This window comes from Megascapheus bottae, chromosome 7 (assembly GCF_031878675.1).
Source record: "Megascapheus bottae isolate mThoBot1 chromosome 7, mThoBot2.hap1, whole genome shotgun sequence".
NCBI lineage: Eukaryota > Metazoa > Chordata > Mammalia > Rodentia > Geomyidae > Megascapheus > Megascapheus bottae.
The window spans coordinates 10,838,621-10,858,425 of NC_143515.1; the positions used below are offsets into that span (position 1 = coordinate 10,838,621).

The 19,805-nt window shown below is 43.9% G+C and overlaps 1 protein-coding gene across 12 annotated transcripts in view; it reads left to right on the forward strand.

The window, feature by feature from the left end:
• The window catches only part of Inpp4a (inositol polyphosphate-4-phosphatase type I A), a 124,168-nt gene that overhangs the window by 91,382 nt on the left and 12,981 nt on the right, over positions 1–19,805 (forward strand). For 7 of the 12 annotated variants that reach the window (XM_090336467.1, XM_090336466.1, XM_090336470.1 and 4 more), the window contains 10 exons: positions 635–818; positions 2,464–2,682; positions 3,664–3,919; positions 6,847–6,879; positions 10,147–10,319; positions 11,208–11,331; positions 12,169–12,295; positions 12,591–12,731; positions 14,627–14,724; positions 18,197–18,309. In XM_090336467.1, coding sequence (XP_090192593.1) covers positions 635–818; positions 2,464–2,682; positions 3,664–3,919; positions 6,847–6,879; positions 10,147–10,319; positions 11,208–11,331; positions 12,169–12,295; positions 12,591–12,731; positions 14,627–14,724; positions 18,197–18,309 — 1,468 coding nt within the window. The remainder of the gene's footprint in view (positions 1–634; positions 819–2,463; positions 2,683–3,663; positions 3,920–6,846; positions 6,880–10,146; positions 10,320–11,207; positions 11,332–12,168; positions 12,296–12,590; positions 12,732–14,626; positions 14,725–18,196; positions 18,310–19,805) is intronic. The other 5 variants (XM_090336473.1, XM_090336476.1, XM_090336477.1 and 2 more) reach the window with 2 other exon arrangements.

Sequence of the window (19,805 nt, forward strand, 5' to 3'; positions counted from 1 at the left end):
GGCCAAGCAAAAAAAGCAGGGTTTGAGCCATTGTATTGTTTTAACTGAGTGTCCCCCCACAAAAAGTCAAATATATAACTGTCATGTGATACTCTCAACTTAAGAACTACTTATAGTGGATAGATGAAGTTCTTAGGTAAAGGTGGTAAGCATTTGGGTAATTACTGGGTGTGACATTCCAGTGTCTGTAAATGCACACACATTTGTGTACACATAAGTATATGTAAGTTTTCTATGTACATAGACCCATACACAATGCAGATAAAAGGCTTAGTCTTGTTGTAGTAGTTCCTGCTTGTACTGTCTAGATGAAAGGGTTGGGCATGGTGGTGAACACCTGTAATGCTAGCTAGCACTTGGGAGGTAGAAGCAGGAGGATTTATTATTTATTTATTTATTTATTTTTAGTTCAAGGCAAGTGAGAGCTTATTTTCAAACAAAAAACAAAAAAAATCTTTTTAAAAGCTTTTTCTCCTAAGATTTTTTTTTTTGTCCATGTTTACTCTGGGAAACATCCCTTTCCTGGTAGAAGAACACTTTATTTTAAGGCTAGCTGTGAACTGGGATTGAGATGCTGCTATTAACTTCATCAAATTTGAGAGAACTCCTTAGAATCTATTCTTATCCTTTTTAGTACATCATCTAGCTGCCAGTCTATCATCTATATACCACAAGACATCGTCAGAGCCAAGGAGATTATCGCTCAGATCAACACCCTGAAAACGCAAGTTAGTTACTATGCAGAGCGGCTTTCAAGGGCAGCCAAGGACAGGTCTGCCACTGGCCTTGAAAGGACACTTGCCATCTTAGCAGATAAGGTAGGAAGAGCTTCCTTGCTACTTGTGGGGTGTGGCATTCCCTTGGGTTTCTATAACCCTCTTGGTACACCAGGGCAACCTAAGTGAGCCTAGATGACTTTGAAGGTTTGTTTTACAAAGGCCCAGGAAGGTTTTATGATTTGCCTAGGGTCAGGGCTGGATGGACACATGGCTAGTGACTCTAAGGTCTGTGGGCTCTGGCTCATTTTGTTCGATTTGATGCAGCCTATAATTTAGTGATGGCCTAACCAATTTCAATAATTTATTTTGTACATGAACTTTAAAGAGAAACTGAGCTATACTACACACAAGAAAACTACAATATAATCTTGGTGGCATATCTGTCTATCTATCTTAATTGGCATACCTTTATATTCATTAAGTAAGCCAAATCTTTTTTTAACCATAATTTGATCTTGTTTAAAAGTAATTGTAGCTGGGCACCAGTAGCTCACACCTATAATCCTATCTACTCAGGAGACTGAGATCTGAGGATCGTGGTTCAAAGCCCAGGCACTAAAGTGTGTGAAACTGTCATCTCCAATTAACCACCAGAAAAAACCTGGAAATGGCACTGTGGCTCAAGAGGTAGAGTGATAGCCTTGAGCTGAAGAGCTCAGGGACAGTGCTCAGGCACAGAGTTCAAACCTCACGACCTACAAAAAAAATAATAAAAATAAAAATAATTGTAAACAGGAGGTTGATATCTGAGGATTGCGTTTCAAAGCCATTTGGGGCACCAGAGTTTGTGAGGCTTTTATCTCCAGTCAACCACCAGAAAATCAGAAGTGGCACTGTGGTTCAAGTGGTAGAGCAATAAATAGCCTTGGACTGAAGAGCTCAGGGACAGCACCCAGGCCCAGAGTTCAAGCTCCACAACCGACCAGAAAAAGAAATTGTAAATGTTGGTCCACATTGAGAGAATGAATATGTAAGGCCATGTTTTTATTACACCATTTTGGTGGGTGATACCTTTGTTCACATCACGCGGTCTCAAAACACACACCATTCTGGTCACACTTCCTTACCCACACTTGCTCTGCTGCAAGTATGCTCCTGTTCCTAATCAGAATGTGTTCTATCTTTCTTATGTGTTCACACAGCAAAAGGATTGAGAAATTAAATCACAGGGAAAAGATAAAATGTCACCAATAAAATTATGAATCAAAGAACTCCTGTTGCATACAGAATTCTCCTAAACCAGAAGTTCCAGGAGTCTAGCTGTTCAGAGCCAAAGAATTTAGGTATTAAATGCTTAGGTACAAAAAGAAAAAGCTCCAACAGTTGAACCAAAATAATCCCTGGTCCCTGAGACCTTGTTCCTTCAAGGCTAGAAACAGCTCTGAGCTGGTTAAGTCTGGAACATTGACTCTCTTCAGGCCTCTTCTAGTGAGTTGGGTCAAAGGCAGGTAGTGGACAAAGAATGTTGGAGAAGATTATTCAGTCTCCTCTCATCCTCTGTGTGTTTTCTAGTTTAGGGAGAATTTCTTATGGAAAACTCAGACATCCTGAGGGGCTGCAACTCTCTAGTTGCTTGTCATCATAGAGCAGGGTAGAAGTGGGGAGTGCTGGGCTTCCTCGCATCCAAACCTGGGTAGCCTTTGTTCGGGATCAGAATTCCAGTTCTGGTTTTGTACATCTACAGACCCGGCAGCTGGTCACAGTTTGCGACTGCAAGCTGCTGGCCAGCTCCATCCATGGACTGAATGCTGCACGACCTGACTACATTGCCTCCAAGGCCTCCCCCACCTCAACCGAGGAGGAACAGGTGATGCTTCGGAATGACCAGGACACCCTCATGGCCAGGTGGACTGGGAGGAACAGCCGATCTTCCCTGCAAGTGGACTGGCATGAGGAGGAGTGGGTGAGTTCGTTGCCCATGGCCTATTATCCTGCTGATGACTTTGGTTTACAAACTACAAACTACAAATCCACTTACCAGTTCTTCCCTTCTATAGTACAGAAAGGATTGACTCCATTGTGAGAAAGTTCTAGGCCTCCTTCCCAGATGTTTTTTTGGGCTGTCTGACACATGGTGGGAGATGTGGAGGAGGGTTTTCTTTTTTACTCTCTGAATGTGTTAAAGGCCTTCCTTGTTCTCCCTAACAGCTGTGTCCTTTTGTGGCTCCTGTTAGCTGTACTTCTCTTATTTCCTTGGTGCTCTGTGGCCCTTTGCCTTTTCAGGACTGTTTGATGTGGAAGCTTAGGTGCTAGAACTACCTTGGCATTGTGTCACATGACTGATCCTCCCAAAGATGGCCTTTAGGGCAGAATCTGGGTCTCTCAAGAGAAAGACCACAGTATACAACTTGTCACTTGTTGGGACTAGAGTTTAGAGACACTCTGAAGTAATCCAGTACTAATCAGCAGCAGAGTGGTCCTTCAGCTATGGCACCTATCTGGTAGAGTTTCTGAAAATTACTTCCACCTTCCCTCTCCTCCTCCCAGCTTCTCCATCTTCCCCAAATAGCTGTTTCCATTTCATTCCTTGGGAAGGAGATCTTAATCTTCGTGTGTGTGTGTGTGTGTGTGTGTGTGTGTGTGTGTGTGTGTGTGTGTGAATAGAGGGGGCGTGTAATGTCCTGTGACATTCCTGGTGGTACTAAAAGGCTGCATGTCTTCTATACAATTATAAACAATCTCAAACTTCCAGATCAGTGACATAAACTTGTCTTTGAAGAGCAAATGCAACTTCAATGGGAAATTAAGAATCATCTTGATATTTCTTATCTTGTGATATTTTAATGAACATGATGACCTGAGGTGTGGGATCACAGAGGGATTCGGTCTGTGTTGTTTTTTCCTTTGGAGTCACTGAGTCAAGTGGGCTGTCTTTGTTTGGAAGGAGAAAGTGTGGTTAAACGTGGACAAGAGCCTAGAGTGCATCATCCAGCGAGTGGACAAGCTGCTGCAGAAGGAGCGCCTGCATGGCGAGGGCTGTGAGGATGTCTTTCCCTGTGCAGGCAGCTGCACCAGCAAGAAAGGTAACCGGAACAGCCATGCCTACTGGATCAGACCAGAGGACCCCTTCTGCGACACCCCCTCCTCGCCATGCCCCTCTTCCATGTCCATTGCTGCATGCCATCCTCACCCAAGCACACGTGCGTATGCATTCATGCGTCTCAGGCTCTCTTCACCTCGAGCTGCATCACTTGTTTGTCTTTGTTTCTGATTCTGTACATCCCTTTCCTAGGCAGACTGCAGGGAGGATATTGGGTTAGGCAGTGTGAGTGTGGATTAATCCATGCAGCAGCAAGCAAGTAGAGGGTTCCTGTTGTCTCTCCTTGCAACAAGACACTACATGTGAATCTGCCTTTCCTTCTCAGGCCCTTCTGGGTGACACTATCACAGTCATAAGGGCCAGCAGGTTCTTGGGCTTTCCAGGATTGTAAACCAACCTGAGAACCTGAAGGAAGCTGGATGCAGATGCCTCTCCGTTGCAGTGTTTATTGCTTTAAGAACTGGTAGTTGAGGGAAGTGTGGGTTTTACAGGGACACTGCTCGATGAAGATGTTAGCGTGCTCTACAGACTTGCCCAAAGGCTGCTTATCACTGGCGCAGCATGCCCTTATCTACTAGAGACAAGTTATCTCATAACTTGTAACTCAGGAAGATGGTGAATCTTCCTTCCTGGCCTCTGGAGGTTGAATTGGGTTCATCTGTTTTGGTACCACCTTTTAAGGGGACTTTTGAGTATTGTTATGAGACAACAAACAGTCTTTTGTCTACAGAGACCTGGGACACATCTATTCTGTGAATACACTTAAAACAGGCTGTGTGCTTTCTAAGTAAGCAAATCCTGCATCCCTTCCTCACAGATGCCCCTCGCACTTTTTCCTGTGACAGTTGGAAAGGATTTGAGGCCAGTAAGTTGAGTTCTGACTGCAGACTAATCTGCCTCTTGTTTGCTCTTGTTGGAGGCATATTAAATAAAACCAAGATGTACCAAGGATTAGACTTCAAAAGATGTGGGCTTTCAAATTCTCAGTCTTCCATTCAAGACAGAATTGTGGTACATTGTCAGAGCCTTTTGATAAATCCTTCTTCTGTGTAGGCGATGCCCTTAATCTTCATTATTTTGCCTGCAGTCTGTTCCACCTGAGCCTCTATTTCAGCAGTATCCATATCATCTACTTCTGCATCTACCAGGGATTATAGCTTGAATTTTCCCAAACCTATTGTGTTCTTTTTTGATTTTTTTAAACATAAATTGTGTCTGTTTTTGCTGTTTTTCTGAAAGTTCATTAGAAGAGAGAAAGATGATATACACATACATAGCTTGTTTGTAACTTTGTTTTTTTCTGCAGATATCAAGAGTAATTTATTTGTTTTTTTATATTTAGCAGCTAATTGGTTTAGTTAGATGTGCTAGGTGTCTGTAACTTAAACATTTTCACACACATTTTAAAGTTACTTAAATGAGTATCTGTGTTATTTTCATTTGACTTGTAATTGTGCGTGTCATCAGCATTAGCTCTGTGTGATGACAGGAACATAAAGCATGTACCTGAGAGAGCCTCACTCTGCTGGCCAGTCCCTAAAGAGAGCATTCTCAATTTTCAGATCTTAAAGAATCAGGAAGTTCTTTAGACTGCAGTGTAATCAAATCACAAGGATCAGAAAGGATGAGGCTTAACCTTGGTTTCTATGGTTGTACCCTAGTTCATGGATCCCTAAGATTATATGCTGAATTCTACAAGCACTTGAAGGCAAAGTTCACAGTAACCATCAAATATCAAGGGACTTCATTATCTAAAACAAGTTAGACATCACTGGTCTGGGAGTACCAGAGGAGACCTGTTTCTCCTCTTTGGTTATGAGTTTAGAAAGTTGAGTTTGAATCTTGGTCAAATTCCCACAGGTATGCTCCCAACCTAGCTATTCAGAATTACCACAGAAGCTCATAAAACAGGCTGCTAGACATTCCTCTCTTGTTCACAGACTTGGAGGGGTGAGAAGGAGGCAAAAATCGATGCATTTTTAAGGTCTAGGGTAATTCTAGTTAGCAGATAGAGCTTTTAGAGTTACTTATCTGTGGGGCTGTCACCTTTGTTGCCTAGATCCTCTTTGGGTATATAAGTTCCAACAAGAGGCAGAAATTGCCAACTCACAGAGAGAGACCTTTATATTATTTATCCCCTATGCTAGCTTAAGAAGCCATATCCAAAGGTTAGAGAAGAAGGACCTGGACTTGACAATATGGAGAAGTCCTCTTAAAGCTGGTTCTGGTTGGTTTTAAGAATATGAAATGGCTTTGTTTCAATCACCTAAAGAAACTCTTTGAACTAACAAGTTCAAAGAATGTGAACCAGCTCTTGCTTCTGTGACTCCTTCTCAAACATTTTCTCTCAGATAGCATACCCAATTCACTGGGAATTTTAGATTTTTTAAGGAAGACTATATGTATGTCAGTTATGACTCAGTAAAGAAAATAGAATAAAAATTGGAGTTCTTGGAAGATCTATCTTAATTGGAGACTTCCCTCCAAACCTACTATTTTACATTTAGCTTAAATCTTAAAGATGGAGACTGGTGTTCTTTCTGGCATATTTGTTGTATTACTGGATCTTAACATTTCGGATCTCAGTAGTCTTGAGCCCAGGCTTCCCAGTGAGTCAGGGCTCGTGGGCTCTCACGTGGGCCATGCTCAGTGAGCTAGTTAGTCTCTCTCATTTGATGTTGTGAGCTAACATGGGATCCATTACTACAACATCAATGATGTAGCATGCATCATATTGTATATGTTGAATCACTCATCCTGAAGACCATTTTATGTGGAAACATTAGCACCATAAATGTTGACACTGGTGAATCTGCACTGTTCACTGTTGACAGAGCTCAGCTACTCACAGCAGCTGGAATGCCTTTGTGAAACTTCTGGAGAAGAGGCGGTCGGGCCCCAGACCTCTTCTCTGTGTGTTTTAGCCACCTTACAGCCTGCTGCTGCAGCAGCTCTGAGATTGAGTTGCTCATGTTTGAATTGTCTGCTGCTCCTTAATCATCCCTGTTGCCCTCCATTTCTGTGCAGATACCAGTCCCCCTCCTGAAGAGTCCAGCCCAGGTATGTGGTTTCCATTCAAGGCTCCTGCTGGTCTGTTCTCAGTGTTCAGGTAGTGTCCATAGCTCAGGAATCAAAGTTTTCTTTAGATTTCCCTACCTGGGAAGTTTTATTGTGAGGTTTGATGAGGGACCAGTGGGGATGAGGGAATTGTGACTTGAAGTAAGCTATCACATGTTTTTTTGTTTTGATTTTTATATCCTAAGACCTTTTCACGTGATTAATATTTATGAGTGTATTGACTTCCTGAAGTGGATTAGAGAATTACATATTTGTAAATTGAATATATAGGATGTATATTCACTTGAAATTGTGAGTAGAACTCTGAAGACACATCAGATAATGGGTATCCACTGAAAGTTATGACATTTCTAATTATGAAATATCCTTTTTTTCTAACATTTCTAATTATGAAATATCCTTTTTTTCTAAGTCGGGATGCAGCGTCAGAAATTTTATCAGACATTGCTTATGGGCCTTAGTTGGAATGGAATTAGTGCTAGAAATAGAATCTATTCGCTATATTTGCATGTTGCTTAACATTTATGGTTCTTGCTCAGGAGTTGGCAAACTGCAATTCTGAGCTGAATGCTGGCTATACCTGTGATCATGAAAAGGCTTTCCTGGAAACCAGTCACACCCATTCACATATTGTGTGCCAACCCCAGAGTTGAGTTAGTGCAACAGAGATGCTGTTGCCTTCAAAGTCTAAAATATTTATTGGCTAGCCTTTATTAGTAAAGGTATGCTGACCCCTGATCTAGTTCACATTGAGCTTCTTGATATGGCTTATGATTTTTTTTTCCAGAGTGTGCATGTACTCCTCAAATAATATGGTCCTTTCCTCTCTAACACCTACCCTGGGCCTAGGTCTTACCTTCCTTTATTTCTATCTTCTTGTTCCTCTTAGCATACCTATATAGCAGGCTGAAGGCTGGAGCCTTCAGACAGAGCTGACTCCACTGAGCCTCAATGATAGAGGTATCTGGCCTGCCACATCCAGCAGTGAGGACCAGGGAAGGGCCCTTGAGCCTGCCCCAGGTGCCCTAAGGATTTGTCAGCACACAGACTGTCTTTGGCTCATAGAAGTATTGCTTTATCAGTTATGTCATTTCTAGAAATGCTAGTGGCTTTCGTACAGTTGATATGAAATTATTGACTAGGTCCTTTGCCTTATTTATAAGCTCTTACAGAATCTAGGCAAAAATACACACATACAAACACACCCTATCTCCCTGACTCCCCTACTAATAAAAAAGTAGACTATTTGAAAGAACCCTTTAAAGTTATTTTAAATGATGCAATCAATTTGTAAGCTGATTCCCAAAAGCAGATCAGTTGTATGACTTGGGTCATTGCTTAGCTGAGCTGATGGTTTTAAATAACAGGACTTTCTTACTGAAGGAATCAGATTGTTCACCTCATCATTTTCCAGTTAAAGTGATCACTATTTGCATATTAATTGTATATGAGTCATGATTAGAAATACAGGTAAAATTGGCAACATTTTTCTCTAGTCCTGTAGTAAACAGGACTAAAGAGAAGGTTTAGTGACTGTTCTTCACTAAAAAGAGTGGTTTTTTTTTTTTTTGCCAGTCCTGGGGCTTGAACTTAGGGCCTGGGCACTGTCCTTGGGCTTTTTCCTCAAGGCTAGAGCTCCACCACTTGAGCCACAGCACCACTTCTGGTCTTTTTTTGGGTGGGGGGGGATGTATGTGGTACCAAGGAATAGAACCAGGGTACTTATGCACACTAGGCAAACACTCTACCAGCAGGCCAAAATCCCAGCCTCAAAAAGTTTTAATGACTACTCTTCCCTAAAATTGTTTTTCTTCCCTGAATGATTTTGCTAGTAAAACCTAATTTCCCTTTGCCACTATTGTCTTGGATTTAACAGACTTCTTCAAAGGAAAGAAAAACCCAAACTTATTTTCTGAGAATTCAAGGCTAGAGAAAGGCTCGATTCTCTTGTTTTCCCGAGAAGGCCCATGTGGCTGGGAGGTCTGGGCCTTGCCTGTCCCTCACTGGGCAAAGGTTACTTGGGGTGTAGGATTCAAAATTTCCCAGAGTTTTATGTCACCATAACTTAATTTTCTAAGATCTTTTGCTGTGGTCTTTCTAAATTTAGCCCGTTTTTTTCCACTGCTGATTGTTCCACTACTCTTGTTTACATGCATTTCATTTTACCTCCATGTCCAGTATAGGTCATTTCTAACCTTTGACCCATTACCTATGCTTAATTGGCACTAACCAAATAGCTCCTTTACCACATGCCAGGTATTTCTTTGGGTTTCCTTCCCGACAAAGTGCTTACTGATGGTTTGAGAAAGCCAAGCCAAATCTCCTTATTGTTTTTTATATTCTGTGTATCAAAGACAGGGTTCACCCTTTAGTAGTACAGGAGTGGTCTGAGACTCTGTGGCTTACATTTCAGCTTGTCAGGCATCACTCCTTGCTTCTAGCCATGTTTGGAGTGGTAGGTTTACCAAGTAAGGATGAAAATGCCTATTTCTGGACTTAGTAACTTGTTAAAAATGTAATGGATGAGAGCATGTTTTCTTTAAATGCCTTCCAAATAGGAGCAAGAATAGAGCCCAAACCAAAGATACCCTTCACCATGTTTTCTCCCTCAAGATTCTATTTTAAAAAATTGTTTTGGTACAGGTTTCTCATCTTTCTAAAGGAAAACTGAGCTCAAATAAGATAGAAAGGTGATGAAAAATGTGAGCATAGGAGGGTCAGGAGAACTGTGGGGAACACTAGAATTAAACTAGAGGCATATAAGGCCGACAGAGGCAGCGATAGTCCCTTGCTCTGGAAGGACAAGGACAGGGACAGGAAAAGTGAGATAACATAGTTATTTGGGGAGAGGAACCATGGTGCTTTAGAAGAAGGTTGGCCTCTGAAAAGAGGATCACTTTCTAGGATCATCATGATGTGAAGAAGGTTTTTGTTGTTTTCTTCAATCAACAGTGTTGAGTATTGCACTGGTGGTCCCCAGTGGTTTCAAGAGATCAGACATGAGTTAGCAACTTCAAACTGCTTGAAGTTACTGGAAAGACTGTAGGCTACAGGGCTGGAGTCAGGACTGGCCAAATTTTGTTCTAGTTCCAGGATTGAGGGTGGGACAGACAGGGTCAGAAGATGTAGACATGTTAGGGGGAAGGAGTAGGAAGATGGGACAATGGTTAGGGATGAATGGCTTAATAACTCACAGACCTGATCCATAAGATCTTCCTTTCTAATCATAACTCCTTTATTTGTGCCCAGGTGAATGGAGTGAAGCCCTTTACCCGCTGCTGACCACCCTCACAGACTGCGTGTCCATGATGAGTGACAAGGCCAAGAAGGCCATGGTCTTCCTGCTCATGCAGGACAGTGCCCCCACCATAGCCTCTTACCTGAGCCTGCAGTACCGCCGCGACGTAGTCTTCTGCCAAACCGTAAGCTGGCCTGGGCCAGCCTCTAGAAGGCCTTTCCCTCTCCTTCACTTGTGAAAAGCACGAATAGCAGTCTTTTCTTCCTGTTATGCAGATAGTGGTCTTGTCTTCCTCTTGCCTTTCAGTGTATGTATAGAGAGGCTAGATTTCAACACAGGACACACACTACTCCACTGATAAGTGTTGGTTTCTTCTGAAGGGCTGGCGGTGACAAGTGGTGGCTGAAGCCAAGGACTCCGCTGTTCCTTTTGTTTCCCCTGGGAAGGAATTTAGTGGGAATACCATAGATGGTTGCTATCTGTGTGTTCTGCTTTCTCATTTATAAAACATCAAGTATTTAATTCCTGAGGCTTATTGCAAAAATCTGTTTTAATACTATCAGTTATCATTCATTGAGATGAGTATTGAAATGAATGTCATAAGTTAAAAAAATGCTAGTTACAGTAATGAGCAGCTGTGTTGGTAGGCTAGGGCTGGGCAGTTCCTGCTCATGCTGGTAGGCCTGTTCATTCCATGGGGAACCTCCCACTCAGGACTGAGGGATTGTGCGATTTCTCATACCTATTCTTAAATGATGTGGGTCTATGAATAAACAGAACCTTTTGCTATAGGGAATTGATTCTGGGCTTCTAAAAGATTCTAGCGTAGGAATAATCCTAGGCAGGTCAGGTCACAAGCTAGATCAAAACCAAGCTCACCTTTGGAGTGACAGGCACAAGCAAGCCCAGAGTATTTCACATCATCTCAATAACTTCTGCCCACTGTGACCCCAGAGCCAGGCACTCCCAGCACTCCACGCTGCTGCCATCCCTTTGAGCAGTGAAACAGACAGATTCAAGTGCCAGGGCTTAGGAAGCAGGTGACTATACCCCCACCCTGTGCCTTCCACAGCTGACTGCTCTCATCTGTGGCTTCATCATCAAACTGAGGAACTGCCTGCATGATGACGGCTTCCTGCGGCAGCTCTACACCATTGGACTGCTGGCCCAGTTTGAAAGCCTCCTAAGTACCTATGGTGAGACTTAAGTGGCTGCACACACTCGGGCTACCAAAGACCCAGGGGGGTCACAGCCGCAGGTTCATTTGTGATTTCTACTTTTCTTCCCAGTTATTAAAATGATTCTAAATATCACTAGAATATGTGACAAAGAACTGATGAAACGCTCCTTGCTCTCTGGTGCTGTTGATCTTCGTCTGTGTCTTAAATATTTTCCTAGTTGAGGATAGATGATGGTTCTTTAACTAGGGACTTGTGTCTGGACTTTCTGGGCAGTGACACCTGTACACAGAAGGTACAGACAAACCCATCCCACAGCCAATAATTACTAAGAGTTACTCGGTGGAAGAGTAGGAATGTTTTAAAAACCTAGTGACATTTCCAAATTGGCCTTGAGAGATCCTCTCTTCTCCTAGGCCTTGTTTCCTATTATTCCTTCTAAGAAAGTGACAATGGACCATTTTTCAAAAGTACTTGCTAATTAATCTTGGAGCTATGGGATATACCAATTGAATACCCTTTGCCTTATGGCCACAGAGAACGTATGTATTGTTTCTTCTCCCATTCTCAAATGGCTGGCATTACCTTCTGAGCTCCATGCATTTCCCTCTCCCTCCCCACAGTTCTGAGCTTGACCATGAAAGGCTCAAGGAGGATAGTACCTGGTTCTACCAGCTGCATTTGTAATGCCAGCATGAAGGGGAGATGTCAGTGTCAGACTTGATTGACGCAGTAGTGAGTCACAGAGGATGGGGCTTAGTCCTCTGTCTTATATCTTTACCCCTTTTCTCTCTGCTGTCCCTCACAAGAGTGGAAGGCCTCTGCTGACAGCCTCCTTTTTTCTCTTACATCCAGGAGAGGAGCTGGCGATGCTGGAGGACATGAGCCTTGGAATCATGGACTTGAGGAATGTGACCTTCAAAGTCACACAGGCCACTTCCAGTGCATCAACTGACATGCTGCCTGTTATCACAGGAAACCGGTAGAAATATTTACTTAAATTTTTCCCAGTCAGAGAAGTGTTTGTGTTTATGTTAATCTTTTGAGGTGCCTACTTCTCTTGGTTTTATTCTGTTTCATCCTGTTAAAAAAATGAAGATCATAGCCCCTTGTGTTAATTTCATCTCGTTTAAAATTCTTGCTTGGGGTTTGGACATCACTAAGCCAGAGACCACCCAGGGGCTCAGGCTAAACTCTGCTTTGGGTTCCTGCTTGCCTATCTAGTGTCTTGGTCTCACCTCCTCACCTCTGTTTACCCTCCTTTGGTTTTCTTTCAGTGATGGGTTCAACGTGCGGATCCCTCTACCAGGCCCACTTTTTGATACCTTGCCCAGGGAAATCCAGAGTGGCATGCTGCTTCGGGTGCAGCCGGTCCTCTTCAATGTGGGCATCAACGAGCAACAGACACTGGCTGAGAGGTCTGTGCTGCCCTTCTGGGATCTCCATGGCTGGGGTGCTCAGTGTCTGGGTCTCTGGATGTGGGTTCACCTGCACTTTGGAAATGTATTGTGGTCACTGGAGCACATTTCCATTTCCATTGAACTGTTAGTAGGCCAGGGCACAGTCATGTCTACATGTGAAATAGGTAATTATGCTGGCTCTGGGTCAGTAGGAGTTGCTAGAGACATGTGATGAAGTTGCTAGACAGATTAGGCTACAGGCAGCCTGGATTGGATAGTGTAGAGGATAGTGTAGGTATTAGAGGGAAGATTTGTAAAGAGAGTGGACTGTGGCTCCAGGCTTCAAGTCAGGTGAATCAGTGCCCTGTTAAGCTCCAGTCAGGGGTGAGGCAGAAAAGGGGTTTGTTTAGGGCAGATGGTGAGCTGGGTTCAGGCTCACCATGCCAGGAAGCAGAGTCCACTAAGCCAACAGTAGAGTTGAGAAGTTCACTTTTAGGAGATCGGCCTTTTCATGGGAGCCATAGCTAAAGATGTCCTGGGAGATAAAATGACCTTCCTTGCATCTGGCAGCTGTTGAGCAGTTTCTGGGAAGGACTGAGGCAGGGCCAGCTGTGTTGAGTAGAGGAAAGTGGGGGTGGAGGAGAGAACAGGGTGAGGAAGAGCTGGGTCTTGGTTTGGTTTGCTTGGTCCAGTATCTAGTGCATTGGGTTTCTGAACTGTGGAGAGATTGCACAGAGAGTGAAGGCTGTAGGCCCGAGGACAGGACCAACTCCTGAGGGAGTAGCTGACTGAAGACAGAGTCATCGTGGGCAGCAGGGCAGATGGGCTATGATACATGGGAGGGCACTAGGGGCTTCCTGAGAGGTCTCTTAAAGGCAGGTGATGAAGCAGGGACATGGTCACCTGGATTCGGGAGCTAGTTCTGAGACTTAACAGCCTTCATTTTTTAATGACCAGCTTGTGCCTTCCTTGCAAGTGGCATCCACTGCTTTTTCCTTTTTGGTATAAACACACTTGCAAAATGCTAGTGTACACAGGACACAGCTGAGTGCAGAGGAAACAATAAGTGGCTTGGTCATTCCAGAGGGACAGTCAGAATATTCACAAGCAGGACTCCAGATTCCAGTTCAGGGCTGTGTCTTCATTCCCCAAGCATGTTCTGTAAAGTTCATCCCCTCTTCTAAGTCCCCTGAGGCTGGGAGACATGGGGATTCTGAGCTTAGTGGCTGTAGATGGGAGTTTCTGTGCCATACAAGGCAGACCTTTCAGGTTCTGGGTCTGGCACTCTGTTAGTCACTTCCTGTCACTGTGACAAAAATGCCTGAGAAAACAACTTAGAGGATTTATTTCAGCTCTCAGTGTTAGAAGTTTCAGTCCATGGTCACTTGGCTCCGTTACTTTGGGGCCTATGTATGAGTGAGTCAGAATATCATGGCAGAGTATGAGGTAAGTCAGGGTAGACAGGAAGCAAAAAGAGAGCAAGAAGAAGGGCCTGGGAAGGTCTGCTCTTTACAGGGAAACCACCAGGAATCTACTTCCTCCAATTAAGCCCAACCTTTCATAGCTTCAGTTCGTTCCCTCATGATTCAATCACTACTTAGTAACACTACCAGTGGTGACCATTCCTTTAATACATGAGAAGTTTGTGGTGGAAACTTCGTATCCACACATAACAGGTCATGTTCTGATAATTTCTTAGGTACATCTATCCAACTTATACATGCTTCCTGCCCATGAAATTTAAGCTTGTTGCTAACACCATAGAGATGATTTCAAGCTCTGGAGCATGAATGTGGCCTAGGATTTAGATATTCACAATAAGTATTTGAGTGTATCCATTTTGTTAGCTCTGTTCGAGTGTGTTAGAAGGAAGTAATATGAGCCAGCTAATGTTGTCACCTTAATGCCCAAAGATTTGGTGATACGTCTTTACAAGAAGTTATCAACGTGGAGAGTTTGGTGCGGCTAAATTCCTACTTTGAACAGTTTAAGGAAGTGTTGCCTGAGGATTGTAAGTATTCCTGTTCTCATAATGGTTTCCACCTGCTTGCCAGTTTATACTTTGGGTCTTGGGAAAGAAGCTGCCTGCTTACTGCCCTTCAGATGCTGTCTTCCTGCTATGGAAGTTCATGTGTATATGTGCATGCATTCATGTGTTTGAGTTGTTCCCTCCCTGTTCATTCATCTTGTCAAACACTGCCTGATTTGAATTGTACCCAGAATAGCTTCCCTGGTGCTGCAGCCCCTGGTTGTCTCCTGCAATCAATTACCTTCCACTCTACACAATATGGGGCTTCCCCAGCACTGTTGTAGGCACCTCCACTCACGGGTACATTCATAGGCAGGCTCAGGACTCTCTATGGTCTCATTAACTTATTTCTATGGAGCTTAAAGAGAAGATGCTGGGAAGATAATTTCTTACTTTGTATTGAGAGGCCAGTATGGCCCTGTTGTGGTATCACCGAGAGATAGACAGAATTCTATCATTTCTCTGATTTCACACAGATGGTCCCTTTAGCTCAGGGAGGGGCACAAGGATACACAGTACAACTTTTCATAATGTCCTAGTCTCTTGAATTCAGTTTAGGAAATCACTGAGCACCTGCTATTTGCAAAACACAATAGGTCCAATGTGGTCAGAGCTAGCTCCTACCACTCGGAGAATCATATAGGAGTTAAAGGACTCACTCTTGTCATGGAGCTAAAATGAAATTCTCTAAAGAGGCCCAAAGAGAGCAGGCTTCCTTTGCATTCTGTTGGAAGATGCAGCAGATTTAAAGCGTTTAGAGCTGAGAGTGAAACAGCAAAGTGAACATTCCCAGGTGACTGTTGAACCAGGGGCTGGGCTAAGTGCACTGCACACTTTTCACACTCATTGTTGTCAGTCCCACAACAACCATGAGTGTTAGTGCATGTGTCCAAATGAAGAATGAGTGCCTGGTGCTAAGGCCTGTGTGCTTGAAGAGTTCACAAACTTTCCTGTAGGGGAATGGGAATGATACTTCCTTAGTGTTGACATCACATGTACAAGGGAGGAGGCATTCAGGAAGGGTCTGACTGAGGTTCTGACTGAGAATCAGCTTCAGCTTGATTCCTGAAGCCAGTGCTTGAAGTGAGGGATGCTGAAGGATTTGATACTAGATAAGGCTGCCAGAATTGGAGGTGGCAGATGAATGTTTCTGCTGTATGGAGAAGAGCAAACAGACTAACCCAGCTTGGGTTCCAGATGTACATGGACTGTTGGGTGTGCAGATACAGAGCTTCCAAGTGGAGCCCAAAGGTAGCTCAGGTTACTGTGTGACAAGACAAGAAAAGGGCTTAGGACCTAATTTAGGAGATTTTGCTGAAAGGCCACAGGAGAGGAGCAGGATGCCTTGAGAGTATCCAGGTACAGGTTGGCCTCTGCATTGATGGACTAGGATTCCATAGTGATTTCTCAGCAAAATCACATGACTAGTGGATGACAAAATGGGCTATTTTGAAATGGACTTTTCTGACTCAGAGATGGGCAGTCACTAGAGGGTCAGGGTGAGGAAAACTTAGAAACACACCTTGATCTCTATGGGTGACATCAGTCTGCTTAGATCTGAGAAAGAGGAGCAAGAAGATAGGTGAGTTCAACAGACTAAGATCTTGGAGAGGCCAGTTGGAGATGGCCTGGTAAAGAGGAAAGGGGCAGGAGGAGTAGGGATGGATGGAAGCAATGCCAGAGCTCAAGCTGGATCCCCTCAGTCCCCAGTAAAACAGGAATTCTTTCACACTGATATGAGGGAGGTACACACCGAGCCAGAGCCTTGAGCAGAGTAAGATGTAGCATGGATGGGAGCTGTCATGGCCATGTCACTCAGCTCTGGCTATACAGGAGTGGCTGGGTGAACTTGGATACCTGATGTCTGAGCCCTGGCTCACATATGATGGGTACAACATGGCTGGCCCCACCTCAGGTAACCCTGAGGTGCTGTGACCAAGGAAGAAAAGGACCCACAGAAGACTCAGCTGAAGGCTGTCAGTCAGTGATGCAGTCACAGAGGCATCCTTGTATTCAGCGGTACATAGTTAGAAACAACAGATTCTCATGTTACTGCTCTGTGCAAGGATCTGATTCCTACAGCAGCCCTTTAAGGGGAGTACTGATCTCACACATACCTGGCAGATGAAGACACTTAAGCCAAGTTAGCAGGTCTCCCCAGAGGCTACTCCAAGCCTGGCTCACCTTATTCTGACTATTCTAGGGGAATGTGGCTAGGTGAAGGTGAGCCCACGAGAGAGGGACCAAGTACACACTGAGGACAGAGGGAAGACAGGAGCAGTGAGAGGAGGCTTCGGGGAGTAGGTGTTTTCTGTATCCCAACATTTTGGAGTTGAGCAGTTTCAGTGTTGCTGAGATCCTGGAGATGTTGAAGTAGACTGAAGATGAAGGCCAGGGAAGGGTGAGGCTTACAGGAGTCAAAGCTAGGAAGCTGGGCAGGTGCAGGAGTGACCCATGTAGTCTTCATCTCTGAGAAAGAATTGCTGGTGTGTGAGGCTGAGAAGATGGAGCTTACCCACCTGAATACTCACCATTTTCTCCATATGTTCTCAGGGGGAAGGTTTTCAGTCAAATGAAGGCTGTAGAGAAGGTCAGATAGAGGTGATGGTCGAGGTTGCTCCTCACCCTGAGGGACACTGTCCTGATGCACCTTCAGCTGTCCTCCTCTGGGCTCTCATAGAGTGACCCACTTCACACAGAGGAGTAGGAAGTTGTCTGTGAAGGATCCTGTGTATGCCAGGGTGGAAGCTATATGTGGTTAGATCCCAGGAGGCCACCATATGTTTTATTTGATTTGAGGACCCAGGCATTATTTTCCTTAGTTATGACCTTGAGGGTCATCTCTTATCTTTATAGTAATTCAATGTGTAGAAACTGGAGAGTGCTTGATTGATTGAATAGTTCATTGGGAATGATTAATTTTTTTTCCTCAGTTTAATCTCAGGTTTCTTAGGTAAGTTGATCTTACAGATTTTAGAGCCTAGGGAATTCTGGAATGGCTCTGAGAATGCCAGAGTAGAGGAAGGGAGCTGTTAGAAAGAACATAGAGCTCTCTCAGCTATTCTGAAATGAGACCCTCCAGTTATGGCTCAAAGTTCCCCTGAAGGAACTTTTCAGATTCTCCAGGTTTTCAGGTCCACTTACTGGCCAGAACTTACTTCTAAGCTATCCTGAATTCTTGGTGATTTTGGAGACAGATACTCCTTTCCACTCTCCCTTCCTCCATCCTCCCTAACTGCTTTTTTTTTTTTGTTTTTTTACAAGGACAATAAAGAAGTTCCCAAGGTGTCTGCTTTCTAGCCCCTTGGGTTTGAAGCAACTTTTCCTTTGAAGATGACAGTAAAGGAAATGCCAGCCTCACCATGCTTAGGAGCCATGTCCACTCCCTAAATACCTGTCTTCTTCTTGCTACGGTATCCTTGAGTGGGCTCCCACTCTTTCTATTCTCTTCCAGGTCTACCTCGATCTCGGAGTCAGACCTGCCTGCCTGAACTGCTGCGCTTTTTAGGCCAGAATGTACATGCCCGGAAGAATAAGAATGTGGACATTCTGTGGCAAGCTGCTGAGGTACTGGTTACAGTGAGGAGGGAGGTTACAGTGTATTTGCTACCACCCATTGTAACAAAATAGGGATCAAAATCTGAGCCAGGGTGGAAAGAACAAATGGCTCACTATACCAGGGCACAAGGGACAGTCACCAAATATGTTGAGAGGCTCTGGAAGCCATGGATTTTGCCTGTGAGCTCATCCATTAAGACTTCTTGGATTCTGATATGCTCGACACAGTCTGTCCCTGGGGCGTTTACAAGCCAGGCTGATAACAGTTGTCACCTTTCTGAAGTCTGTGCAGTCGATAACAGCTGAGTCTCCCTGCCTACTGCAGCTTTAAGTAGGTACAAGGGAGACTATGGTGATCTTTCACAGCTCTTTCAACAACCCTTATCCTGTATTCCTTCTCTGATTGTCTTCCCCAAGTATTTAACACTGCACACATTTTCTCATAACTTAAACTCAGTAGAATTCTAAGCTCTGAGCCTGGGTATGCAGGCATAGCAACAGCAGCATATTCTGTCTAGCACTGAGACATGAGGTTATGAGGGGTCCACACTGACATTCTAGTTCCCAGCCTAGACCAGGATGGGGAAGGTAAGGCACAAGCAGGAGCTGGCCTGACTCTGTCTATTGCAATGGTAAAACGTCAGCCCCCTGTAGCTTCCCTGAACAGCTCGTCTGTATTTATAATGGTCCTTCTTGTCAGGAAACTACTTTTCTGACCTAGCAACTGGTTATAGCTGGTCTTGGTACTTGTCAGCCATTCCCAGACTGTATGCTTGCTAGACCATGTTTGAGACCCACCCTGTCTTCATGGGTTGGTTGGTTGGTTTCTCATACTGAGGTTGAACTCAGGGCCTCTTGCTATGCAAGTGCTCTCTCACTTGAGCTATGGCCCTAGCTCGACTCTGTTGTCATGACAGCCCTTTTCTTGAGTGTGTTCTGCAGTGTGGATTATTGATAGCTACGACTGCTCCCACACTATGTTGAATGAAGCTTTTCAGAGTGAACATTCTCCTTTGTGTATAATCTCGTCATTTCCTTGTAGCTGCAAGACACACTCATGTAAAATGTGGGCTAAGTCATTAGGTAATTATTCCCCTCTCTGGCCAAGCTGCCCTTTGACAGTACATGTACTTATGTGTGTGTGTGTGTACATGTATATAAGTGCATGCATGTGCATGTGCATACTAGTACTGGGGCTGAACTCAGAGCCTACTACTCTTTTTTTTCACACTATAAATCTCATACTTTATTGATTATCGGGATGTATTTGTGGGAACAAGAATGTCTTAAAATAGAGCCTACTACTCTTATTCAGCTTTTTTTATTCATTCTGGTTCTCTACTACTTGAGCCATATTTCCATTCTGGATTTTTTGGTTGAATGATTAGAGATAATCTCAAAGATTTGTCTTCCCAGTGTAATCTAAAACCAGGATTCTCAGATCTCAGCCTCCTGAGTAACTAGGATTGCAAATTTGAGCCCCTAGTATCAGTCTAGGTCTTTGA